Raw genomic sequence first — 27,751 nt, 5'->3', positions numbered from 1 at the left:
TGAACATCCTGTTTCTTCTACACCAGATCAGAAAGGATCCAGACTAGGAATTGCCTACTGAAGGTGGCCCCACCACCTGGTTCCCCTGCCAGGCTCTTGGATAGGAGGGTTGGTTTACAAAACCTAGCGCCAAGAGGAAAATTTTACAGATCTAGTAAGAAAAGGTAAGGTTGTGGGGATTTTTCTTTTTATTTGAATAGGAAAGTTTCTCCTGGCAAGTCTGAAAATCCACACTCAGCTACAGCTGACTGGTAACTGAGAGCAGGACCGGGATGCTAGCTAGACACACCAATTGTGTTTGGTATTTCCAGAACACACAGGAGGGATCTCTCAGGGCAGGCCTGTACTGCGGCAGCATTTGTGCAGGGGGCAGTTTCAGCTTCACCAACTAACCTCCCCAAGATGCCTACTGGGAGGAGAGCTGGGCATCGCAAGTGGAACAGGCCCAGACCCTTTCATCTCCTTTTTCTGAGAGAGAGGAGGAAAAGCAACTAGACAGAACAATTGGGTGGCTTGTCATGCCAGGCTGCACTCACAAGGGCCACATGGAGCTGGAGAGCCAGCAAGAGGGCTGTGCTCCTGCCCAGCCAGCAGCAGGAAGCCTGTGATGACCTAGGGCCTGTCTCCTCCTGTCTCTCACAGCGGGGAACTGGGTGGGTTCCTGCCACTGTCCTGAGCCAAGCGCAGTTGCACTGCCAGTGTGTGCTGCCCACACAGCCCCGCACATCTCCCTCAGTGTGGGGTGCAGCAGTGCCTGGCAGCATCAGGAAGAGCAGCAAGAGAACAGTCCCAGTTTCCCTAGCATCCCAAAGTGTTGGCACCCGTCTCTCAACAGCTGCACGGGAGTGTGGTACCCTGAACCCAGGTCCAGCGGAGCATGGAGGCAGGGCTGGCTTTCTACCCGTGAAAAACTGGAAGCAATAATTCAATAGGGAATAATCCCCAAAACAAGCCCTGGTTATGCTGCTAAAACAGATTGACCCTTTTCCGGCTCTCTTGTCAGCATTGTGCCAAGCTCAGCTCATTTGGCTGTAGCGCAGCTGCTGTGGGCAGAGGAAGGAATGGGCCTGCTACAAAGAGGTTACAAACCTCAGAATCTGCTAGTTCCTTTCGAGACCCTCCACTTGTCATGATGACCCTTCTTCTGGCCACTCCTCACTGTGAGACACACATGCATAAATGCACGATGTTAGAGCAAAAAGCCAGGGAAGCCGAAGAGCTACCAATGTTTGTACAAGCATTGTCAAAGCTGTTGGACTGAAGGTCATGAACTCTGGATGCAGAGAAAGGAACAGATGGGGAGAGCTGCAAGGCAGCTCTGGTCACTGAGTATTGGGCTGGGTCCTCTCCCCTCTCTGGGTGCAGCTGTGCACAGACATCAGCTACAAAGGAGTGCTTAAGACAACAGATGGGAAGATTTCAACAACTCTCCTCATCCCTCTCTCACTCCAGCTTCTCCTCTGAAAAGCTCAAAAACACCAAGCGCTCAGCTGAAATGGTGGCTTGCTGATGGGCACAATGAAAACACTTAGGGTCAGACATACAAAACCATTCCTCCCTTCTCAATCGCCCTTTGTTCCCAAGGTTTCATGCACAAAGAAACAAGATCTCTGTGCTACCATCATGTTGCTTGTAGCAGCTCCCACTGTTGGCCAGGTACACCTGCTTGGCAAGGGTTGGTCACCACTCTTCCAGTCTGGTTTTCCAGGCAGAGACCGCTGACAAAGTGTTGAATGAAACTGCCTTTCATCTTCCACTTCTGTGAGAAGACAGAGAAGAAACATGCTGTTACTACCATTTCACGACAAAACTGTGACTTCAAGTTGAAGGAGAAAGGTTGAGCACAAACCTCAAATAAACCCCAACAACTAGGGAGACTGAAAATGTGGGTATGGGCAGCACCTCCATAGCACTGGTCTCCTGTATTAACAACACCTGGAGTTTGAGTTTAGCTGAATTATAGGGCTAGATATTCAAAAGCATCTAGAGCACAGACAACAGAAAAATCAGCAAGCAGTGGCATTTCCAAAAGCATATTATATTCACAGTTTCCCTGCCATTCTTTGTCGTGCATCTAGGCACCCAGATACCTGTCAAAATCTAAAACTCTTCTATGGTCTCTTTCCAATCCATAGAAAGCAAAGCATTAAAAGCTCTCCCGACATGGAAAGCAATCCATCAACAGAAAGCAAAAATCACACTTCTTGCTGCTTGATTAGATCGTATCTATCTCTCTTCCATGTCCCTTCATCTCTTCTTCCATCAAATTCAAGATTTTTATCAGCACTGCATTGAAAGCTCTCCATAGCTCTGCACACTTCTCAGCTCTTCTTTCTAATCTTTTCTGTCTTGTCTACATTGGAGTTTATAAGTGTCCATTTGGCAACTTCTTGGTACATATTCCTCTAATCCCTACAGTGCTGTCCTCTGGGTTTGCTCACCTCAAAGCATATCCACAAGGTCCCACATGCAACCCTTTCCTGAAGGTCCACTTTGGTTGTGCTGCTTTCCAGGAAACAAAATATATATATGCCTTAACATTGAATTGCAAATTCTGCTGAGAAAGGGCTGTACCTTCCACCCCTGCTGGAAAGAACTGAGGCCACTGTGGCTGATAGTGAGGAGGAAAAAAAGAAGTAGAAATGAGTCTGTGGACTTGGGATCTCCCAGGTGAGGCTGAACCATTTCCTTCCAGTGTGGCACAGCTGAGATCAGCAGGTTATTGGAGTGAGGGATCCAGGCTCTGGGAATTTTCTCATCCCTCTTTTCAGTCACAGGGACGACCCAGTTAGAATTATGGTCTGGATGCTCAGTCAGTAAACAGCTTACAAATATTATAAGGATGTATTGGCTAACCCACAAGACTGATGAAGAAAAAGAAACAGCTTGACAACAGCTTAACTGATTGACCTCAGGGCTGCTGCAGAATATGCAAAGAGAATAAAAAAAATCCTGCAACATCTGGACATCAAAACGCACCGACATTTTAATTCTTGGGTAACACAGTAAACCAATTGCCACATCTGCATCTGGGCAGGAACAACCCCAGGTTCCAGTATAGGCTGGGAAATTACATATTAGAGAGCAGTGTAGGGGAAAGGGACCTGGGGGTCCTGGTGGACAACAGGATGACTATGAGCCAGCACTGTGCCCTTGTGGCCAGGAAGGCCAATGGCATCCTGGGGTGTATTACAAGGGGGGTGGTTAGTAGATCAAGAGAGGTTCTCCTTCCTCTCTACTCCACCCTGGTGAGACCACATCTGGAATATTGTGTCCAGTTCTGGACCCCTCAGTTCTAGAAGGACAGGGAACTGCTGGAGAGGGTCCAGCACAGGGCAACAAAGATGATTAAGGGAGTGGAGCACCTCCCTTATGAGGAAAGGCTGAGGGAGCTGGGTCTCTTTAGTTTGGAGAAGAGGAGACTGAGGGGTGACCTTATTAATGTTTATAAATATATTAAGGGTGAGTGCCACGAGGATGGAGCCAGGCTCTTCTCAGTGGCAACCAATGATAGGACAAGGGGTAATGGGATCAAGCTGGAACACAAGAGGTTCCACTTAAATTTGAGAAAAAACTTCTTCTCAGTGAGGGTGACAGAGCACTGGAACAGGCTGCCCAGGGGGGTTGTGGAGTCTCCTTCTCTGGAGACATTCAAAACCTACCTGGACATGTTCCTGTGCGACCTCACCTAGGCGTTCCTGCTCCAGCAGGGGGATTGGACTAGATGATCTTTTGAGGTCCCTTCCAATCCCAAACATACTGTGATACATCCTGTGTGGTTTAAGACATCCAGATATGTTCACATATTGCTGGCAGCTTTCCTCCAAATCTGTGCGCTGGTTCTGTGTCTTGGAGGGCAGGCCAGCTGCAAAGCCCAAAGTAACCTGTTGCTCCTGTATCATATATTCCTTCAAGACTAAATACCAGAGGCAGGATCACTTCACCAGCACCCCGCACCCTGTCTGACAGGACACCACTAAAGGAGAGAAGCAGAAAGAAGCTAGTTCTAATAAGCAAGGGGGAAGAGGAATGTAGTGACAATGGGGAGGAAGATGCAATGCAGTCTGTGCACTGCAGTGCCCTCACCAGGTGCTGCAGCTCACTGCCCACACAGGTCCCAGAGCCATCTGAGTCTCATCTGGCAGAAGTCTCCCTACAAAGAGCTGAGGAAGAGTTAATATCATAAAGCAGCAGCTGTGTTGATGGAGTGGAAAGCAGGAGGTCTCCTTCCCTGGGAAGCAGCACACTGTGCCCAGCTGGTGTGACCTCTGCACAATGGCCTCCTCACCACTGTTTTTCAGGGTCACAGACACTTCAGTGAAGGGCCTCTTGACCTTCTCCAAAGCACACTTACTGTGTAAAGGGGAACTCTTCCTTGCCTTCCATCCTTCCTCTGCCACTCTGTACTTGTGAATTCCCAGCCTCCTCCTTCACCTTCCCCAGTGCATGTGCTAGAGAACACCCACCAGCCATCTCTGCCACACACCCCACAGCTCTCCAGAAGACTCCCCTGTAAAGGAGTGTGCTGTTGTCAGATTTGAGATAGAGGACCAGGGAAATTACCAAGAGACACTGTTTTTCTTCTCTCCACTAGCCACTCAGGAGAAAACTAGCACCACTGGGAGGCTCGCTAATGTTATTTCTCCAGATCAGAGACCCGCTGCCGTTCCATCTCTCCATGCTGAGCAGGTACCCGCTGTGATGTCTGCAGGGAGAGTCCACAGCAACAGACACAGCAGGACGCCAGCAAACACTCACCAGAGCACATTTGCTGCTGCTAACAAAACACACCAAATCAATCAGCCTCTCAATGAATCACACTGAGTTTCAAGTCACTCCAGATCCCTATGTTCAGCAGAAAGTGGGGTAAGGATGGGGAAGGAGGAGGAATGCTGAAAAGGTGACAATGTTGAATGTAAGGCTGATCCAGGCTGCAGAGAGATGGCATGCCTGGACCTATTATAAACCACACTGACAGTAAAAGGGAAATTAGGGCTCCTCATCTCACATGGAAGTGGTATTCTCAGAATTACGGATTCTGCCCTTTCTGGTCAGAAACTGTGCTTTGCTGCCCTCCGTGAGATACCAGAGCAACTCCCTTGACCGCACCTGAACCTTTCATGAGACCGCCTCACTGACTGCCAGGCCCCAGGATGACTCAGAACAGCTCAGCACCTAATCCTGTAGGCACACATCATATCTCAGACCCTTGAGGAGGGTGGGCAGTAGGAATGGGTGGAGATAGGATGCTCATCTTCCACCATCAGCCACCTAGAGCAACTTAGGCTAAACTGGTCACCTGGTGACATAATTCTGGAGGTACACAGGTACAAGCACCTCCTGGGCAGGCCCAGCTTTCTCCACAGAACATAAGGACAGCCTGGACAGCTAACTCTTAAATGACAGTGATGATGCCCATCTTTAGGAAAAACAAACAGAGTAGATACATCCTGCATGTGCAGCCAAACATTACAGTGAGTCCTGTGCTCTCCTCTCCTACATCCAGACGTTACGACTCGCCTGTACTTGGAAGGAAAGCTTTTGGAAGATATAAGCATTGCACAATCTGAAAAATTTTGGCCTGAAAATCTTCCTTGGTCTCCTGTTCTTGTGCAGATTGAGATAATACAGTTTACTGGTTACAGCAGGTTTGGAGTGGAAATGGAAAAATAAGAATCCACATTTTCTTTGAAATATTGTGTCCTGATCCTCTTCTCCAACGTTGGCCAAAAACTTCCCTAGTTTTTCGTAAAGCTCTCTCCCCATTTTTATTATCTATCATTGTAAAGTACTCTGAGGTGATTGATTAGAAGCACTCCATGTGCAATTACTAACAGAAAAGTCAGAAATAGCCAGTCCTTTTCTACCCAATATACGCAAGAGCTGAAAGTGTTTACACTAGTGTAATTTTTCAGCGTAATCAAAAGTCAGGTGCTTTCAAAACAGACAGATTTTCACTCCTTCCAATAGTCTATATAAAGTTGCATTTGTCTGCACTTTGAGTAACGTGATACACTGAGAAGCAAGGTGGGAAAAAATTCCCAATCACATCCAAAGGCACACAGGACTTCAAATACTGTTTGTCTCACAAGAAAACTTAGTGTCCTCATTTTCAGGCTGGGGTCACATTCCTTCAGCACATTTTAATGAAATATGTCTTTTTAATAAGATTTCCCAGCACGCTTCTTGTTCTGTTGGGAAATACCATGCCAGTGTTTCTCATTTTCAGTCTCTTGTTTTAGTGTCTGACTCTCACTTTGTCTTCCATTTGTCCTGACTATAATGCAAATTAAAACACCACTCCCACTGTCAGTCAGAGCCAAAACCAAAGTTAAAGGCAATAATTTATTGTGCATTCATCTAAAAATGCAATTCTCCAAATAACATTATGGATAACATCCATCTGGTTTGAAATCTAGTTCTGATTATGCAGAATAGCTCTTGGCTGGTCTTCTGCTAGCAGTGCCAGCTGTTGCTGTTGAATGATCAATGGGATCATGGTGCCAAATAGATTTTGGTCCCAATTCCTTTCAACCCAAGGGAGAATAGTCTAACAGAACCAAAAAGCATCTAAAGTTTTACCATTGTCTCATATACTCCTACTTGCAAAATTCTAGACTTAATTTGAAGTAATACTCTAGATACAGATCATAATAATATAAAGCCTCTGCCAGAGTATTACATATATGTTAGAAGGACTGTTGTTATCACTCAAAAGTAACAAAAAAGTTATCTGCCCTGCAGACATGCTTAATGCACAACAGCTGTGTAGCACAGGCACAGATTCAGCATGCTTGAAAGCAGAAAAAATCTTTAGGAGCTGTATGGTGCTGCTGTAAGCATCTAACCAATCTGTTCTGGTGACACTAAAAAATGAAGTCATCATGTGCCCCATCTTTTGTCAGAAATCTTGCTTTTGCATCACTAAGACACAGACATGAAGTCTAGATCCAGAAAAGTCCAAACGCCTTCTGCCACAGACCTCTGATGACAGTGACACCAGACATGTTCAAAGCTGGTCTTTCATCATGCCACTGTCTCCTCTTACGGTATTGTAGGTGTCATGCTGGTTGCCCTGGCTCACCCCCTTCCACTCAGACCACCTACTCGGGGCTCTTGCTTGCCACTTCCACCTCTCTGAAGTAGCTGAGCTTCCCTTCCTGCACTCCCACTCAGCCCCTCTGACTTTCTGAGAAGCCTGCTTGAACTGAGGAGTGGCTACATCCACATGTAGTTTGAGAACACTGCTCTCCCTCAGCACTCATACTTTGGGCTGCAAGTACCCATGAGGAGACAGGCAAGTTGCAGGGCAACTGAGGGAGTTTGTTCCCTCCAGCTTTCCTCTTTCCTTTCGCACTTCAAAGTTTCTACAGCAGTGATCTCCTTGAAACTCAGCCTCGCAAATGTCAGGAGCTGGGCTTGGGTGACATTCTGGGCAGGGGGTTCTGTAAACTGCCAACCCAGGAAGAACAAGACTCCTTCTCTGTCTTGGCTCTCTGTTGCCAGAGACATGTCTTGTTGGCCCAGACATACATTCTCAGATGACCTCCACAAAAGCTGCCAGCTTCACTTTCTATTCTGGCTAAGACCCAGCAGAGAAAGAGTCAGTTCCCAAAGTGAGCAGAAATTATTGCACTAGATGCCCATGGCCCCTCTAGAAAAGAGATGGAGGAGAGGGAACGGGATAGTTTGCAAAGATGACTTGACTTCAAGCTAAGTAAAATCCAATGTCAGTATTAGCAACAATTACTGTTGTGTTTATGGAAGGAAGGGACCATAACAACATTCCCCAAGAATACAACAAACTGGAGAACTGCAAGTGAAACTGGCTCAGAAGTAGAAATCTGGAATGGGAGTTCGGGACTTCCAAAGGATCCCCAATGTTTCAGACCATTTCAAACCAAATTAGATTAAAAACTCAAATGCACTCCTCCCAACTCATGCCCACGTCATCCCTTCAACCACAAGGCAGTTTGGAATGGCAGCTGTGATTCAAATTAGTTTCTAATTATTTGAAATGCTTTAACAAAATCCTTGCTTACAGTCAGCTGGCTAAATCATCTGCTCGGTCAAGTCCTTGATTTAAGTGCAGTTTGTTCACGTAAGGTAATGGAAAACAACAGCTCACATCCTTAAGCGTGTGTGCATGTCTTTATAATGAGGCTGTATATAATCAACACATCAAGGCTCAGTAAATCCTATTCCATCAGCAGAATGAGCCTGCTTGTGTTAGCCTGGATTAATCTCTCTTCTGGCTAATAATGCTTGCACTCCTCCTCCCTTCAGGGGACCCTTGTCCTTCCATGACAGAGGAGGTGGGGAAAGACAGCTGATTTTGGCAGCTGCTAGAGTCCTCTCTGCTGACAGGGAAGAAAATGCTGGAAGGCACCTAAGGAGAAGCTAAGTGACCTAATTACACAGCAAGGGGGTGAGTGATTACCAACAAGTAAAAGAAGCAGGCAAGCACAGCCCACTGGGGATATCCTTGCAAGCCTAATCCGAACTCAGAGTTTTCCCAGCGTATTCACGGTGACAACTCTTCAAGAGATTTCTGCATTAACCAGCCCTCAAGAGGAAAGTCTACACAGGCTTTCCACAAATGGGCAAGATTGGATTTCAGTGCTTTCTTTCAGGAAGAAATCCAGAGATTCGTATAGCATTTGAACATACTGACAAAAGAGGATGCTGCTGAAGACTGGTAGCAAGCTGAGCCATCTCCTACCTTTGGGCTATCAAAAAAAACCACAGAGCCAGCATGGCCTTAGATGACTGAAAATGTGTTCTGTCTTGGTGTAGAGAGAAGCACAGGATTTAAGGATAAAAAAAGCCCAGACCACTGTTTGACAGTGCTGCTTTGTCACCTGCTCTGTTTTGCCCAATTCTGCTAAAAAAGCACATGACATCTCTGTGAGGGCACCCTCTGCCATCAAAGAGGCCATCTCTTACCTTGTGCCATAAGGCAAAATGACTTATGTGTCCTGACAGATCAGGGATGCACATCTTTGAAACAGCATAAGAGTCACGAAGCTGCATTTTGTTGGGAACAGTGCTGCTGTGTTTTTTTCCTCAGGGAGCAGTTTGGGCGGAACATACGGTGCTTTATGTCAGTCAGTATTTCTCAAATGAGTTGCACGCATTCAGTTTTAAGGGTCTGTTCACATGTCCAAAGACAGCACCAAGAATACAGTTCTTTCACTTGTAAATAAGTAAACAAACGATAGCACACACCGCCCTTTCCCTGGGTATTTTAAAGCATTTGCTGCTTATCTACCCCTCTCTGATGCTGTGCTCCATCCATGCACTGATCTGGGTGAACATAAATGTATCCAAGGAGTGAAGTTGGGGTGCTGCTGAGCTGGAGCTGGACCTAACCACGCTGCTGAGGGCCCAGGCAGAGCAGATACCCTCACACTCTTTTGGTCTGTGCTCCCCACTTTGGTCGCAGGACATCTCATACATCCAAGCTTATGAAACATGTTAGAGAGGGAGGTGCAGAAGATCGAAGGGACTTTTATACACTTCGATAGTACTAGGTTTGCCACTGCAGGTTGCAGTGACGTAGGAACACTGGTATGTGGCAAGGAAGGGATTAACAACAGGTGCACAGTTACCTACCTGTCTGCCATCTTTTTGATTGCAGGCTTCCAGTGTGATGTGAGAGCCCGAAGAGAAGGAGTTAATGGAAAGACACTTGTCCTGCTGTCTAATTAAAGGGTCACTGAATACCCACTCCTTTGGCATAAGGAAAAGAAAGGTTCCATTAGGATCATAACAGTGATCAGATGAGGGAGAGTTTTTTCTGTCAAACATTTCAAAAACCTGTATCCTTTGTTCAGCTCTTACCAGAGGCTCCCTGGGAAGACTACAGCAGCAGTCTTCACTGATCAGAAGTTTATGCTCAGGCTTGGTGTATCATGACTATTTCAAAGCCTGCAGTTGGCTCTCCTCACCATCTGAGCAGTCTGATTAACCTTACATCCCATGCAACTCCCTGCCCTGCAGCTTTACAGAATCCTACAAAGCAGGGAGGACTCCAAGCCTTGATTCACATGATGTGCAACTGCTTTTGCATACTCTACGTAGCAGACATGTTCTGTAACAGGTACCTAGGACCTATAGATTGTAAGCAAAGCAAAACACATGCAAGCATATTCATGGGCTAACATATATCACCAGTGCACATAAAGCACAAGTCACTTCATTTTACCCTCCTCTTAGTAGATGGATACCCAATCAACCATTATTACTATACTTTTCCCAAGGAAGAAATACAAAATGCAATAAGTTCCAGAGATTTCAAATGGTAATGACATGGAACAATGAGTCAGATTAAATGGCATGTTGAATGCTGGCTACAAACTAGTTTTCAACATTTAACAGATGTGAATATGTATTTTCTGGCACAAAATATCCTACTGTGACCCTTAACTTTCTCAAGCTGCTTCCAGTAACCAAAAGAAGAGGCTGAGCGCAGATCTTCAGCTGGTATAAACCAGCACTGCTCCACTGCAGTTAGGAGAGCTGCATCAACCAAATTACTCCAGCTGGGGTCTTGGCTATTTAAACTTTATTTGGGCTTTCTACTGAAATCTGTAAAACTGCACAATTCAAGCCATCTACAGCTGCAGCAGTCCAAGGAAAATTTCTGATCCTGCGAAAATCTCTTACCCACGTGCCAGGGTACTAGCCAAGCACAGCCAAGGACTGGTTCTAACGGGTTGGGCGATGAACCGGAGCATGCCCAAATGACAACGTGACTAGGAACAGCGACATCACTCAAACCCCGGTTGCACAACTACTGCACAGACTAGCCACACCTCTGAGCATTTAAGCGCAGCTTACTGCCTTTGAGTGATGAAAACCTTCCTACTCTATGCCTGACTGCTGGATCTTGTGAGTCAACAGAGCTCGAAGAGATGGGCACAGCTTCTTTTTCTGCTTACTATTAAAATCATTAACAGGGCCAAATTCTTCCTTCTTTCACTTCTGTACAAACTCAACAAGGCCAGCGATGCCTTTTCATTCTCCAGTAATAAAAAGGGCAGAAGCAGGAACAAAGCACCAAACAGAAGCCTGCCTTACCTGAGTGACAGGTGGATTGCTCACGGTCCCTTTACAGTTTCCCATGCCAACCAATGTATTCCCTGTGGTATCCTGTGCTCGAGACTCCAGGCAGTTTCCTCCTTGTTTAATTATTCCTGGAATCAACTCCTTTTCAGGAATCCTTGAAGTAAAATGACAGTTGCATGGCACTTCATACATAGAAATGTCCGAAGCACTTTCACATTTATGAGGGCATACCTGGCCCCTGACTGAAACACAGACCCCTTTATTTGACAGAAAATGAACAATATCATGCTGTCCACTGCAAATGTCTGAAGGAGGCAAAAGCCAATGGAGAACTGGGTCAGAGGGCTGATATCCTTTGTTTTAGAAGGCATTACAGGATCTTTAGGTTTACCTCAAGCAGTTCAGTGTCATGTCTCTTCTGAAAGAGGCCATTGCCAGTAAAAAGCCACATCCACACTGATTTATCCTCCTTTTCCCTCCCCCTTTTCCAGAGTCTTCCCCCCAGTGCTAGCACATATTCATTATCTCGTTGGTAGCAATATAGGAAAGATCTGTCAAGGCCAGACTACAGCTGGATGTTTTAGCCTTGACCCATGTTAGCTACAAACTTCGCTTGGCTGAGATGTGAAGATGTGTTGCCAGGGTGTGTTAGCTAGAAAGTGCTAAACACACAGCTCTACCCAGGCCTCCTCACAGCAGAGCAATGACATGACACTACAGCATCCCGACCTGGGGCAGGGGAAGCCACAGGCACATCTGGTTCTGGCATTCATTGGGGCTTTCTCTGAACCACCTGCACCTCTGCACTAAGGCTGTCCAGCTCTGCCTGGCTCAACTACCTCCAGGCAGAGCATCCAATAGGCACAGACCAAGCCATAACTGGGAGGGATGTAGTGCTCTGGCACTTGTCTACACCCTGCACCTCTGAAAACACCACTGTTGCACATCTCTGAGGGACAGCTGTGTGGGGCAGAGCAGAGGGCTCCCAGAAGCAGGAGCAACAAACCTTTTGCAGGGTTGTTGTGATGATACAAGCCAGGAAATCACAGAAGGTTTCTCACCAAAAAGAAGAACAGCAGAAAACCTTTTCTCAGCAGAAGTCTCTTTTTTGCCTGCTGCCACCAACGCTCAGCTGCTCATTGTGACCCACCTCCCAGATCCTTCAGAGATTTCTGCAGGTGGAGAACTGACTCACTTGAGCTCAGGGTAGACGTTCTCCAGATACCACTGGAAGGATTTACAGTTCAGTTTGCGTCGCTGCTCCACTCGGTCTGCAACACTGGAAACACAGGCAGGTTGTTGAGGGTAAGGTAGTGAACAGGAGGGAGGGGAACAATGTAGATTGGCCAGGAGGTTTGGAGGGAGACTACACAGCTTTTTCCTATTACTCATTCTCCCACATAGTTGTTGCAGGGTTCAGAGAACTAGCAGTAACCTGAGGTGAAAAAGAGGAGAGAGGCAAGTGGCAGGAAATAGAAAAGGAAGACATAAACACCTCAAATGCAATTCTTGCACTTCCTTTGGCCCAGAACGATGGCAGGGCCCAGGTCCTACAGTGTTAAATACTACATTGCAGTAAAACTACTGTAGGGTCTAGAAAGTGTTTCTGCCTCTGGGTGCCCCTGTAGAGGCACAGCATGAGACTGGCACAATGATCAGCTCCTGAAAAGGCCTACAAAGTGTTTGTCCTCAGTTATATATGAACAGTCCACCTATGTGTGCTAGAGCAGATCTCTAGCTCATGGCAGCAGCTCTGGGCTCAATTTGCTCTCAAGCAGTTTTGGCAAAGGGAGGAAGTATAAGGGGAAATTAGCTCCATATCTCAGTAACTGCTGCAGCAGTCTTCCCGCTGCTGATTTGCTTGGCTTTAGCTGGCTGAAGAAGAGGACTTCCCTCAAGTAGCCCTACTGAGCAGTGACACTAGGGACTCTCCTCTTCAAGCTATAACACTACATTTTTGTGTTGGGAAGGACTTTCAACTGTACCCCCGCTCCTTGCCATCCTCAGCCCACAGAGGCCACTGTACTGCCCATACCTCTGGAGAATGTACTTAGATCCTACATTCACAACAAAATTATGAGGAATTTTAGGTCCAGTTGACAATGATGGTGTCAGAGGTATTTGCATCCTAAAATCTAGATTCAATGCAGGTTCACAGGGCTGTTACTACAGTTCGAGAAATTGCCTGAAATCAAATCCTACAGCTCTGCACCAGCTTTTATTCAGTCAATGCTGCCAGTAAAGCCAATAGGAAGTCTGTGTGAACAAGAACTGCAGGTTCTGGCCCCAAAACACGAGCAATAGATCCATGTCCAATATGCAATAGTCCGGCTTCCTTCACAAGCAGCAGGGTTACTTGCTATTTGGTCCCAGCCCAGCTGCTGCAGTCAGCTCAAAGACAGATAAATTAGGTAGGCAAAGCTATTTGTTCAAAAATATGTAATGCATCGTAATAAGCCACCACAACGTACAACAAAAAAAAAAAGTCTGCGTCTGTCAGACCAAACCTGCGTGACATCAAAAAAGCAGGAGATGCATCATTACCCAGTGCATGTTGCTACACATTTGAGATATGACGATGTTTGCCAAGTCCTTACACTAATACAACAATTGTCACTCATTCACAGGCAGATATAACCCACAGATACACACCACTCCTGGGATTTTTGACGTTTATTTGGGAGTCATAGGGGTTCATAGCACAGAGAGAAAGCTCTCCCCTCATCTCAGGTTTTGGTGTCCATCACTGATTTCTGGGTCACAAAGAACGCTTAAGTATGTAACAGTGAAACCCACGTGGCATGGAGACAGCTTTAGCAAAGGTGCTGTAAGAAGCACGATACTGCATAAAAGTGGGCTCAGCAGGTGCTGGAGACAAGTCACAACCTGATCGTCTTTCTGAATGAGAGGTCTCACCATTGGCCATGCTCTCTCCTGCCCTACAAACCAGGCAAACCACCCATTCACTCCTCAGGAAAGAGGGGAGCGCATCAAGTGCAACCAGCCCCACGTGCCAGCTAGCCGTGCTTGCCCCGGGATTCTGCATCCACACAGGGACTTTGGATCAAGCTCTAGTAACTGCACAGCTCACATATCCAGAGCAACTGCATGCTGTGTTAGAAAATATTCTTATCTAACCACTTTAAATGTCTGGCCTTTTAATTTAATTACAGATCCCTTCAGCCTTCTTCTAACAAATTATTTATGCAGGGTTACTGGGGGGAAAAATAAAGTGAATTAGAAGCAAACCTTGTTAGCCAGACACTCAAGCTGCAACTGCCCTGGCAAGCCAGCCATTCAGAGAATCTGTTTCCCACGCTTAGCCCCACAGAAGATCAAAAAACTATTTCTTGCTAGCAAGGGGCTTACCAGAGACCTCCTACCAAGGTCTGGGGGCAGCTTACCTTCCAAATGACTTCCCAATGGCAGATGGCCGGGCCTCATAGTAGTACTGCTTGTATTCATCCATCCACACCTCTGCTGTGCGTTTGGTGTTCCTGGATGGGGATGAAAATGTGCTTTGCTAAGTGCTGCTGGAGAACCTGCCCCTGCAACGAGCAGGCACTGAGTGGGCAGACCCAAGGCCTGTTTGCTAGTAGGGAGTGGAGGACAGTCCCAAACATGAAATGCAGTGGACAGTAGGGATGGCTATAGATTGAATGTGTTAAATCTACAGAGCCTTGCAAGGGTGCTTCAGTTCAGAAGCTGAAATTTTAACAGCCATAGTTTACCATGATTTTTTCACACATGCTTCTTCTCCAGAGACACCTGGACCAACTGTGACCATCACCCTGCTTTACAGTATCACTTTTCACAGATTAGAATAATGTAATGAAATAATTCCGCTTGGAAAGCACCTCTAGGTATCACCTGGTGCATCCTCCTGCCCAAGCAGACTAGCTTCAGGTTAGATCATGTTGTTCAGGGTCCTGTCTGTCTGGTTGAGTTTTGAAATCTTCAAGGATAGAGATTTCACGACCTTTCTGGGGCCCTGCACCAGTGCTTAACTGCTCTCATTGTGAAGCACTTTGCCTCATCTTTTTTCTCTTCCCATCTGTCCTGCAGTGGAAGTTGTCCTTAGGGCTTGTCTCAGAGCACATACAGCTCAGAAGGATCCCTGGACTCAAAAGTAGCTTGGAGACAACAGAGACATCTAAGGACTGCTGATACACAGGCACATGTCACAGGGCAGTACCCACGAATGCCCAGGGTCTCTCTCTGGGGTACTGCTCCTTACTGCTCCATTGCAGGCTGAGGAAGAACAAGATGCATTAATACAAACGAGAGAGAAGGGAACAGGTTTTGTTCACAGAAAACAGCAACTCTTTCTTCCCTTGAGAACAGATGCTCAGCCACAAGCTGTTGTTCTTTGTCATCAGGCAGAAAGATAGCAAGAATTCAGGCTTATTCAGACATACCCAACATCAAGGTGACCTGGCTACTACCAGGAACTACCCAACACCTACTTGATGTAAGTCAGTGCGTTGCCCTCAGGGAAGTCATAGGGATGGCGCTTCCTGAACACATGTCCCACTCGACTGCAGGGAACGATCTCCAAGCTGCCGCCGCACATCCACACTCGGAAAGAGAGTTCTAGAAGAGACCCCGAGAGTTACACAGCTGCAGGCAAATAGGCAGCATTTCCAAGAAGTGCAACTTGAGCAGTGTGCCTAAAAACCTTGCCTCTCTGCTCTAGATGTATTGCCTGCAAGAGCAACACCAGGAAAAGCAATGGCATGGTGAGAGTGGAAAAACTGTCTTTCCTTTCTTAAAATGGAGGCCACCCTTGTGGCTCAGAGACTTCCTAGCCTTCTTCAGTCCCATTCCTCTCTTTGGTCCTCCAAGCATTTCAGTGAGACACCTTTCCTTTTGATGAGGTCCTTGTGGTTGCTGTCAGCTCTTCATGATGGCATTTGGCAACAGACTGAGATCACCCCCACACCCACCTTGTTTTGGACTTCTGTAACCCTCCAGTCCTGCACATGGATGGAAGAAAAAAAACAAGAATTCCCTGTATAAAGCAAAACATTAGAAGAAGAAAGGGAGTTTAGGAGACAAGGAGAAAGAAGAGAACAAGATGGAGGCATAGGAAGTGAGTCCATGTCTAGAGCAGAGTCCTCTCTCTCATACCTCCATGTTATCTACCCTACAGTATCTTGTTGTTCTTTTCCTGTTTGGCTCTGTTAATAAAAAAAACAAACCAAAACAAAACAACAAAACCGTGGATGACTGGGTTGGAGTTTGTCACCAGTTGCCTCTGCTGAGGGAGCTACTGATAGCAGCAACCAGTCTAATGGTGTGACTTATAACAATATGAAGAGAACTCTGCTCCTTGAAGAAATCCAGCTGGCCCTGAAGCTAAATTCAGCATTTTGTTAAAAGATGAGAAGAACATGGACCTTTGATGTACAGGCGCTTGTTTGCATCACAGAAAAGATGTGACCTTACTCAAGCTTACAGGTCTGTCCTCACAAGTTTAATAACTGCTACACCAGAGGGATTTTCCACTTGTATTTCATGTGGCAGTGAGAAGAAGGAAAATGAAAATTAGCTGGGTAGTCTGCTAGTCCTTACCAAAAGGGCTTCAGATTGTGTAGACTGATTACTTCAAAAATTTTACCCAGTTGGGATCTCCCTCCAGTAATGCCTGAATTTTGAGTCTCTGATGTTTAGAAATTAAAAAGAAATTATGTATCCAGATCTAACAGCTCTTTTAAACCATGTATACAGACTAACATCTTCCCCACCTTCATCTTTCTTCATAGCTTTCCTCTCTAGCTCCTGGGAAAGATTGTTTAAACAGTGTGTTTGGTGGGGCAGGGAAATGGTGTATTTAATTTAGCTTCTAAGTAAAAAACCCGTTTTATTAGACTGTATTTTGTGTTATTTCTTACTAGCTCTTGTCTCTCCCTGACTCTTCCTTTATTATTTTCAGTCTCTTTTCAACAGGGAGTTCCAGCTTTGACAAGATGAAGAGCCTTAAAAACGAAAAAAAGGTCAAGACATAAGTTTTTGTCTGGTGTGTCCAGCTGGCGTTTGCTCTCCTGGAATGAGGTTCTGACTCACTCTGGCCTATAACAAAAACAAAACTCTCAATGTAGCATGTGAAACTTAAAGTGATGTCCCAAGAGAAGGTTCCTCATGCCGTATTGGTGTCCTAGGCAGACACACAGACTGCATGTCCAGGTTTGTAAATGACAGAAATCTTTAAAGAAGGGGTGAAAAAATGCAGATTTTGGACACAGAAGAGAAAATGGAGATCAAGCATAACTTATTAAGGCATTTCATCCATCCTCTGAAGGAAAGCATAGGAGAACTTTTTGGCTGTATATTTTCCAGGACGTGACCTAGTCCATATGTGTTTTAAATGACTTAATCGCTGTGGCTTTTCCCCATCAGAGTGGAGAAAAAAGGGGTTTACCAGCTCACATCCAGCTGGAAGGATATTTAGGGAACTGGTAGCTGCTGCCTGATCATTTCTGTGTAGCTGTTGTATGTGTAGAGCTTATCTGGCCCTGGGCCCTTCCCATACATTCTCTTACCCTGTTTCCTCACAGGAAAAAAGTTTTATAGAAGTCCTTTATTTAAAACAGCCTTTGTGGGCAGGGAATGGCCCATCTCACACACCCAAATCAGTCAGAACCACTTTCCCACCTCACTTGCAAATGATGACCTTATCCAAACAGTTCCTTTCCACTCAAAATTTGTAGTAAAAAGTCTTTCAGAACATTATCAACATTTTTCATTGCTCACAAAATCTAATTTTCAATTAAGTATGGAAAACATTTTTTAAGAGGGTAAATTAGCCATTCTGAATACTTCAAGGAAAATTAATACTTTTTGTTGACAAATGCAGGTTGGTTTCTACCCCTCTGCCATGAAACAGCAACAGGCTCCATGCAGAAGCTACTGGTTGATTTGTTGTCTCACATTATGCTGAAGAGCTGAGCAAAAGTCAGTTTTAAAGAAGAAAAGTGGTCTGTTTTGTTTTGAAAACACCTTCCCATTGCCATCTTCACAGTGGTGGTGTGGCAATGTGGCCCAGGGGGAGGCCTCATTAAACAGAGCACTGTGCACTTGGCTTTGCTCTCTTAAGTGAAGAATGGAGGTGCACAATAAGAGACAAGCGAGGGAGACAACGAATTTACATGGAAACCACTCAACAAGGCAAAACTGGCAAGTCCTGTACACCTGGCCCAGTCCCACACAGCCTGGCCAAGCCACTGCCAGGCTTTACAAGAGAAATTTGAAGGCAAATGAAGCAATTTGGTGCAAGAAGGGCTGTAGGTGTGTGGGTAATCTACTGCCACTTAGAACAGAGAGATCTGCTTAGCATCAAGCTACTGACATATGCACCAAACAACAACACTGGGCTCCCAGGTGGGCAGAAGCAGACAACCAAAAGCCTAAGAAATATTATTTCTTCATCTGTGGGGTTTACAGCTTTTTACATGGTTGCAGCTCAGAGGCTGGCAGGGTGGCCAAGTGACTGGCACAGCAGCTGGACCGGGGCTAGTGACAGCAAGGAGCTGAGTTTGGCAGTGCAGGGGAATCTGAGGGACACATGAGATGGGACCTTCATGCCTGGGTAAAGGCTGCCTGTCACTTCTGCCTGCAGTGCTTAGCTGATGCACTAGCACTGCCGAAATCCCAATGGAAGCCCCATAAATGTCTCTTTTTAATTAGATGAATATCATAAAACTGAAGGAAGACATCAGAAAATGGAGAACACAAGCGCTCATTATTAGATACCTTGTTTTAAAAAAATGGTACCTTAATATTCTGTTATGAGCCAAAAATATTATTTTCTGGTTTCAGAGAGCATTTCAGAAAGAGGCAGCTCCCCCAGCTGTGTTCAGAGAAACAAAAGTTTCCCCTTCCTGTCTACTTCTTTCTTTCTAATTGGTCTTCCAGGTGCTAGAAAACACCATATAAATCCTTCTTTAAAGCATTTTATTTACAAATCCGTGACATTTCTGGAATCTGCAGAAACAGAATTTTTTTTTGCAGTGTTAGCTACAGAAGAGTCTAAGTTGACTGCAAAACAGAGTAAGGCTTTTATCTCTTCAGCTTCACCTGCATATTTTCTAAATAAATGCCCTGAATACTTCAGGTCTCTGTGAATCAATTATCAATACTCTTCCTCCTTCTGTCACTAAAACCTGGTGGCATTGCAGCATCCCTTCACCCAGGGCAAAGAGAGATGCCTGGAATATCTGTGCCACTGTTAAGTGCAAGAAGATGGGTTTAAGCACCATGCTCTATAAGATAACAGCACTTGAGTGGACAGACTACCCTGAGCCTCTGAATTCCTCAGATGTTTGTGATTCCCCAGTCTGCTTTTAAGTGTTTCCATTATGAATCTATTTGTACCCAAATTCCACTTACAAAGAGACTTGTTTTATTAGGAAAAATATCGTTCTGACCTATCAAGCTGAGAGAGTGACTCAGACTTACCTCGGAAAGAGGAACAGGTATAAGAGAGCATAGGAGTGACTCTCCACTTCAGAGCTGGGGCAACAATGACTGTCATGCAAAGGACTCGAAGAATATTCTCCAAAAACAAGCAACAATTTTAATACCAGGAGATTCCTCTTTCTTACTTGTACTGTGGAAACATCTGTATAACAGTGCATATGCCTATAAGAGAATGATAGCCCTGACTGCGAAAAACCTCCACTCAGTTTGAACAAAGCTGATAGCAATATAATGCTGATTACGTGGGACTTTCTTGACCGTGTCTTTAGCCTTACATTGACATGCAGATCAGATCTCTCAAAAAGAGAGTGCTGGTAGGTGATGAAGACTGGGAACTGGTTTTGCATTAGTGTGTCATTCCCCTGAAACATCCTAAACTTACCAAAATTTTCTCCTCCCCAGATGTCCATTTGAGTGTCATATTTTCCCAGGTGGTTAAACCAGGACTTGTCAATCACAAAGATGCCTCCTGCTATAACGGGGGTTCTAGAAAAGAAAACACAAGCTCACACAAAATAATCACATGTATATGTAGCACTAACACCTTCATTTTAGAAGGGGGACAACTTGTCCAGGCCTGACAAATTGTATCTCAGTTAAAAGAGAAAATTAGTAGAGCTGGGACATGAACCTGCAGCAGACTTCTGAGATCTCTCTCACTGGATCATCCTCCTGCCTTTGTTAGATGGTCCTGCAAGCACTACATGAGTAATGCTGTGTCTTTTGCATTTATACAAATATGCACAGTGTGAAAGAGTGACAGGGGCACTGTCTGATGACAGTGTTCAACAACTAGACATGGTGTGAGAGATGCTCCTGCCTGGACTCCTCTGCTCTTAGCAAGCTGGCTACTTCTGCAGTACAAAACAAAGGCTCACAGATTACACAGAGGAACTGAATTACACTTTCGTGTTACAAACAGGGAGATGTTTGCCTATACAGACAACACTGTGACTGTTTATAACAGGATTTTTCCAATTCTACATTCCTCAGAGCCATGTATACAGCAGCAGGACTGGTAATAACTGCTTCAGCCAATACAGTCTGTTACGTCCATGGACACACATATTTAGAAGGGGAGAATAATTCTGTGCCCAAATTACTAGGCAAGATTCAGTTCCCAGGTCTGCTTTACACTTGCCAGGTGACTATTTAGCTGCTTCATTCTTTAAATCTTCACCTGGAAGATGGAAGTAATTAAAAACCCCCAAAGGGATTCCTGAGGCATTCAGAGTGTTGAGGGAGGGAGACCACAAAACCAAACATACACAAAAAGAGGCGGCTTGTAGAAGTGGCGTGCCTACGAGCCTATGATAGTATATAACTGCTATTATTAAAATATTCATATAGTAATACTCTCAGAAATATTTTATAGACCTCAATGCATTCAGAAAATAACATGAAGAGTTTCTCCTCATCAAGTGAGCACTGTGGCATGTTGTTCTCAGCAAGGCAGTCCCTGTGTACTCCATGTCATACAGGTAAAGGTTTAGTAAAAGCATTTGGAGGACTTTATGTACACAATCTGTCAGAGACAGCTACCTTATAGACTGAGTTGGGTCTGTTCTGGACATCTTCTGCTCTATAGGAATCTGCTCCCACTTAAAGTGAAGGCTCCAGTCAAACCCTGAGAAGGAAAAAAAAACTTCATCAAATAGGTTTTGTTATTGTTTTTCTACTAGATTCAGTGATAGTCTGCACCTTTACATCTCAGGCTCTCTCTGTTTTCCTTCCCTGAGCTTCCTCACAGTCTACCCAAAATGGCAAGAGTCTATCCTACTGTAGAAATCACCAGCTTCTGTCTTGGAATTCTCATCCCTTAGCACTTCAGATGTCTGGTCAGTTGCACTCCACATCTTCAGGGGAGTGTTGTCAGTGTGAGAGGCAATTGCAGTTTGGCCAGTCTGTCTTACATCTCTACATCTGCCAAAGCCATGAAGATTTAATCAAAAGACTTTGTGGGATGTGTATTCTGGGAACAAAGGCCTGCAGATCCTCCTAACCATCACCTCTTTCAAGACCACCATTTGTTTATAGTTGGCCTGTGGTGAATAGTTGAGCACAGCACAGCCACTAACATAATACCATTTTTAAGGGGAGACTTCAGCAGGCAAGCAGTGTGGTAGCGAACCCCAACAACAGAAGAGGGGGAAGAGCACCAGGCACTGTGTGTGAACACAGGAACATCTGCAGGGGGTTCAGCTATGGGGAAAGAGGTGAAAAGGTTCAGAAGATGCCATGAGAGCCTGGCAGGTCAGAGAAGCAACTGCCTGTCAGACTCCAGTGTGCATATAATGTACAGAGGGCAAGGTGATATGTTTAAGCAGTTCATTAAGCCCTGAAATTGCAAAATGTTGTGAAAGTGATGCAAGATCAAAACAAAAACACTAGTTGGGTTTTGTTTAAACTCTGCAAAAGATCTGACTTTGCAAGTTGCAGGAAAAGCAGCAGAGAGAGCCCACCAGGAAAGATCATCACTGTTTTCTTGGAAAACTGAACAGAACATTAATTATTTTTCATGCACCATCCCTCAGGCCTAACTTACACAAGCCATTCATTACACCCACCTCCCCTCAGATCTGCTGATGCTGCCAGGTAGGCAAAATTATCCAGGCTGATAACATCAATGATTGGACTCACCACTCGGGTATAATCCTGAGGAGAAGAAAGGGAAAAGAAAAAGAAAAAGGAGTCAGGCTTTTCTTGAATGTCTGGCAAAGTTGCCAGAGATCAAAAAGCCACAAAGCTGCACAGGTAAATCTTTGTTTGGCTTCTCCAGTACAGTTCTGGTAGCTGAGCAAGGGATCTATGGCCACTACATCCAAACATGGAGATGGTGGGTACTAGCCAGCTGCACGCCATGGATATGGGGAATGGAGCCTGGGGCCACAGCACCCAGGTGTGCTGCTAACAAACAGCTCTTTATTTCCTGCCCAAGAGACAAGGCATTAACCCCTGTCCCAAAGGTTTGGTACTTGCTTTTAATATCTACTGACAGCACACCTTCTGCTCAGCCATCCTTGAATTACCTAATTATCATCAGCCTAGAAATGATCAACCCCCTAATAAAGCATCTTCCTAACAAGTACTATGAATCAAGACCCCACACTTAAGAATCATAGTGTGAATTTAAAACATTACAATATTAAGATATTTGGGGTACTTTATTGGCATTAAGGGGTATATTTACAGTTTTTCTTTGCAATCCTTTTAGTAAGTAGAAGTTGAGATGATAACTATTTTTCAACAACATGAGACAGGGCATTAAAGGCAGTCTTGTGATAACTGAAATACATGATGAACCAGAGAGCTGGCAATGCCAGAAACAACATCTTGTGATCAAACACCTGACAGCCAGCCTCCATGCCTTTCCAACCAAACTTTTACTTTGTGCCTTGCAATAGTTCCTCCTGCTGTAGCATACTTGGCCAGGAGGGCACATGCTAGATGAGAGCGATCATTCATGTTTATGTCTGCCGAGCCTAAGCCTCCTCAGCACCCACCTGGCAGCCTAGTGTTCCAGCCACCGCTCCAACCAGTTGGCACTAGGCTTGGATATGGCAAGACTGAAATCTCAAATAGGATGCACATCAGAAATGTAGGAAGAAGGTCAGAAATAGGCTGACTTGAAATCTGCTCACTAAATGACTAAATGACTTTTGCAACTTAGACCCTTCCCTAAAGAAACCAGTGAAGTCCTTTCTACTTAGGGACCTCTATGCTGCTGGTGCTGCAGCTTGACTTAACAAGCAGTAGTAAACATTTATGGCCATCTGAGATGGAGGATTTATTGACCAGGAATAAAAAGCAGAAGCTTTTAAATCATCAATCCTTAAGTTTCTACTTCTTCCACTCCTTCATATTAAGCCAACCAAACATGAATACAAGGCAGCATTAGAGCCTCCGCCCCTCCTCTCACAGCCCATTACCCCATGGGATCGTCCTTTTAGAGGAGGAGATCAATCTCAGCCACTTGCAAGCATGGCTGGGATTTCTCCCATCACCTCTCCCCAGTTTGCTCTTACAGTGGAGCTGTATGTTTCCCCCTTCAGCCCTACAGTGCAGTCAGGTTGACAGCCGCTAATATTCCTGTGTCATTTTCATTCTTCCACCCTCACATCAATCCTTTGACAAGTGAACCAGCAAAGAGATGTCCCTGCACTCACAGACAGGTCCTTTGTGCTGGGAAGCCATCTGCATACAGGTGGTGTGTGTTGACAGCTCAGTGGGAGCATTAATGAAAGGAAAATCTTGGCAGTGACAAGGCAGAGGGGAAAGTCCATCAGCAAGAAGGGAGATGTCAACCATGAAAAAGCTGCACAGAGTGTCCTGCCAAAGTGGTTATCCTGTGTACAGGTGGGGAGGACTAGGAAGAACAGCATTTGCAGGAGACGTGAGGTACAGTTTGGTGGTCCAAGCGTTCACCACTGCATTCCACCACTCAGCACCTCCTGCCCTGCCACACTGGCAGGAGGACATAGAAGCCTGTCAAGGATCTCTTGCCCATCTAGCACAGTCTGTACCTTCATCCGTAACAGCCTGCCTGAGGAGTACTTGGGCAGGCTTTGTCCTCACCAGTACTGCTGATGGCAATGTGTGTCACCAGCACAAGATAGGCCAGCTTCATCCATCCTAGAGGGGGACATGGTGCTCACCTCTTTTACTCTCTGAAGCATTGGCTGCAGCCACTCACTGTTGACTTCACAGTGACTGTCCAGGAAGGTGAGGATGTCAGCAGTAGCCACTTCGGCTCCTCGCACCCGAGAGCGAATCAGCCCTATAGCGAGGAAAGGACAGCAGAGGAGCAGGAAGGTTAGGATGGGAAACAGCTGAGCCTCCTTCAGGAAAAATACTTTGTGTGGCCATTACAGGGAAAGAGCAGGTGGTTTTGCTATATCACACCATCAGGAGCAGAGAGCAGCTTTAGTGGGGCATCCCTCAGGGGACACTGTCAGCTGAGCCCTCCCAGCACACAAAGAATGACCTCACTTGTCACTTCTGTCCATGCCACTGAGCTTTCATCTGGTTCTTGCTGTGACGACACCCCCCTCCCTTCTAGCCCTCCCTGCAGGTACCTTGCTGCTGTCTGCTTGGTGTCTCTCCCATTAGAGCACCGTGCTGCCTCTCTCACGACTTCCATGGGATCAAGCTCTACTCTCTGCTTTTTGCCTTTCTTACTGCTTATCTGCTTTATTCCCATTTGTTCTTTATTCTGCCCTGCAGTTAGAGATGTCAACCTGGCTCTCGGATGTCTCCTTATTTTCTTACAGACCATTCCACTACCTGGGATGCTCTTCGTGAACTAAGCAGTGATTCCTGTCTCCTCTTGCTCCAGGCCTGCTGTGCACTGACAGCTTTAGGAATAAGCCAGTACATAGGAGTCAAACTGAAGAGCAGCGGGGAAGATCAGCGTTACCATTTATGCACATAGGAGATATATGAGAAATAACTTTCCCTAATTGTATCTCTTTATGATAGATATATGATTGTTTTTCCTTTTCCCACATCTCCTAGATGGTTTGTTATCTTGCACTCTGGGTTTAAAAGGACAGGACTTACATCTTCATCTTTATTCATAAAGATCTTCAAATGTGATCCTTGTTCTAGCCAGGGCCTCTGGACACCACTTCTCATTATTTAAAGTATGAAATGAGAGCCCTGAAGCCTGAGAGTTGATAAGGTAGGTTCTCCCTCCACAGAGCCTCCAAACTAGAATACCAAACTCTTATCACAGTATCACAGTATCACAGTATGTTAGGGATTGGAAGGGACCTCAAAAGATCATCTAGTCCAATCCCCCTGCTGGAGCAGGAACGCCTAGGTGAGGTTGCACAGGAACATGTCCAGGTGGCTTCTGAACATCTCCAGAGAAGGAGACTCCACAACCCCCCTGGGCAGCCTGTTCCAGTGCTCTGTCACCCTCACTGAGAAGAAGTTTTTTCTCAAATTTAAGTGGAACCTCTTGTGTTCCAGCTTGATCCCATTACCCCTTGTCCTATCATTGTTTGCCATCGAGAAGAGCCTGGCTCCATCGTCGTGGCACTCATCCTTTATATATTGATAAACATTAATAAGGTCACCCCTCAGTCTCCCCTTCTCCAAACTAAAGAGACCCAGCTCCCTCAGCCTTTCCTCATAAGGGAGGTGCTCCACTCCCTTAATCATCTTTGTTGCCCTACGCTGGACTCTCTCCAGCAGTTCCCTGTCCTTCTTGAACTGAGGGGTCCAGAACTGGACACAATATTCCAGATGTGGTCTCACCAGGGCAGAGTAGAGGGGAAGGAGAACCTCTCTCGACCTACTAACCACCCCCCTTCTAATACACTCCAGGATGCCACTGGCCTTCCTGGCCACAAGGGCACAGTGCTGGCTCATGGTCATCCTGTTGTCCACCAGGATCCCCAAGGTCCCTTTCCCCTACACTGCTCTCTAATATGTAATTTCCCAACCTATACTACTGAAAAAACAAACCATAACTATAAGCAATAACATGTAAGCAGCTGGCAGGCAAACAGGGCAATGTGGGAAAACGTGCAAAATCTTAGTACCTACAAAGCTTTCCAGACTCACCTTCTCGCCGGGTGTTTCGTAGACACTTGACCTTTGGGATCTTGGTAAGGAGCTGGCAGTCCTCAGCTTAGGGAAGGAAAAAAAATTGGCACACATGTATGAATTATTTGGCTTAAACAGAGAGCTCCAATTAACTGTTCTTCTGCTTCTCCACGGGAGGGGAAATTCTGCTTTCACTTAACATCACGTTAATCAGCCTGATGGCCTTCATCCTGTTGTCTGAAGAGTACACAGAGGAGCACTGCTTGCTTGCCATCCTCCTCGGACAGCTGAGCCTGCGTTTCCTTATTCTCTGAGCAGCCAGGCTTTTGCCCTCCTGTGCTCAGTGTTTCACAAGAACAACAGGGCATGAGCTAGAACCGTGGCACCGAGCACTGATGAAATGGAGTGACCACAGGGAGTCAGGGCTGCAAATCACCAAAGTGCCAAGTGAAAGAGAGTCCTGTCATATTAAGTGATGTCATCTGCTCCCTGGGCATTTCCCAGCTCATCTGGGTATTTCCCATTTGTTCTCAGGGCAGTTTCTGCTTGATTTTATTTCGTAAAGGCCACAGGGATATGACCTGCTTCCTTGGAGACACCATCGCATTAACACATGGATGCCCAAACAAGGGCTTTGCCAGCAGCTTGCCAGAAGCTCCTGACTTCCCTCACTTACATTGCTCAGGGAAGACGAGAGGGAGGAACAGCTACTGGCTCCAGCCCAGCAGTACCAACGAGCACGAGGTCCTTAATTCATAGAATCATAAAACCATTTTGATTGGAAGAGACCCTGAGGATCATCAAGTCCAACCATAACCTAACTCTAGCACTAAACCATGTCCCTAAGCACCTCGTCTAAATGCCTTTTAAACACCTCCAGGGATGGTGACTCCACCACTTCCCTGGGCAGCCTGTTTCAATGCCTGACAAGTTCTCTATTATCCTCTCTCTTTTCCCACCCTAGCAGAGCTCACAGGAATAACAATTTCTAAGTCACTCTTTTCCTTTGGTCCACCAACTTCACCTTAGTTTCCATGTTTATTGCTCGTTCCTTTTCAGGTCTCACACCTCCCCTTCCCTGCTGTCATCCTTCCACAGACTGAGTGCTCTGAGGACAACATGAAGTCTATTAGCCAAAGTGCATCTCTTGGCATATTCCTGCAGGAGCATTTCCATTTTCCAGGATACATGCAATCTGAACCACTGCTCTTGTGTGAGTGCTTTGGCAGCTGCTGCATCATCCACCTGAAGTGGCGCGTGCTCTTAATTACAAAGTACCGAGATTTGACTGGACATCTGGTACAAGAGAAGGCAACACTCATCTTGGCTAAGCCACAGCTTCAAGTAAATACAACAATCCTTATCAAGTCATTCACTCTCCAGGAGTGAGCACATCACTCTGACTGTAACTACTGGCCACAGCTTACCAACTCTCTGTATCTTTGAAGAAACCAAGGCAGGCACTAAAGCAAAATGTCAGACCTCAAATATGTGCTACAGTGCTTCCACACAGGTGCCTCAGGGGAGTAGCTGAATCCACAAATATCCAGCTGCCAGTGTGAAAAATGAGAGCTGTCATAAGATGGGGCTTTTAAAAATCTTTCCATTTATCTAGGAGCCTAAATGGGAGTTTCTGGCTGAGTCTTGTGCA

The 27,751-nt window shown here is 45.7% G+C and overlaps 1 protein-coding gene across 1 annotated transcript in view; it reads right to left on the bottom strand.

Annotated features, from left to right (window-relative positions):
- Positions 1-1,621: 1,621 nt before the first annotated feature.
- Positions 1,622-27,751, bottom strand: part of GALNT16 (polypeptide N-acetylgalactosaminyltransferase 16) — a gene marked incomplete at both ends in the record, with an annotated part of 74,355 nt that continues 48,225 nt past the window's right edge. Inside the window, 11 exons of the mRNA XM_080345436.1 lie at positions 1,622-1,759; positions 9,616-9,732; positions 11,083-11,224; positions 12,266-12,349; positions 14,475-14,567; positions 15,537-15,663; positions 19,931-20,034; positions 21,091-21,175; positions 22,116-22,203; positions 24,204-24,325; positions 26,119-26,184. Of these exons, the coding sequence (XP_080201562.1) occupies positions 1,622-1,759; positions 9,616-9,732; positions 11,083-11,224; positions 12,266-12,349; positions 14,475-14,567; positions 15,537-15,663; positions 19,931-20,034; positions 21,091-21,175; positions 22,116-22,203; positions 24,204-24,325; positions 26,119-26,184 (1,166 nt within the window). The remainder of the gene's footprint in view (positions 1,760-9,615; positions 9,733-11,082; positions 11,225-12,265; positions 12,350-14,474; positions 14,568-15,536; positions 15,664-19,930; positions 20,035-21,090; positions 21,176-22,115; positions 22,204-24,203; positions 24,326-26,118; positions 26,185-27,751) is intronic.

Source organism: Nesoenas mayeri (assembly GCF_963082525.1).
Source record: "Nesoenas mayeri genome assembly, chromosome: 5".
NCBI classification, from domain to species: domain Eukaryota; kingdom Metazoa; phylum Chordata; class Aves; order Columbiformes; family Columbidae; genus Nesoenas; species Nesoenas mayeri.
Note: the sequence above shows the minus strand (reverse complement) of the source record. Positions and strands in the feature narration are given on the sequence as shown.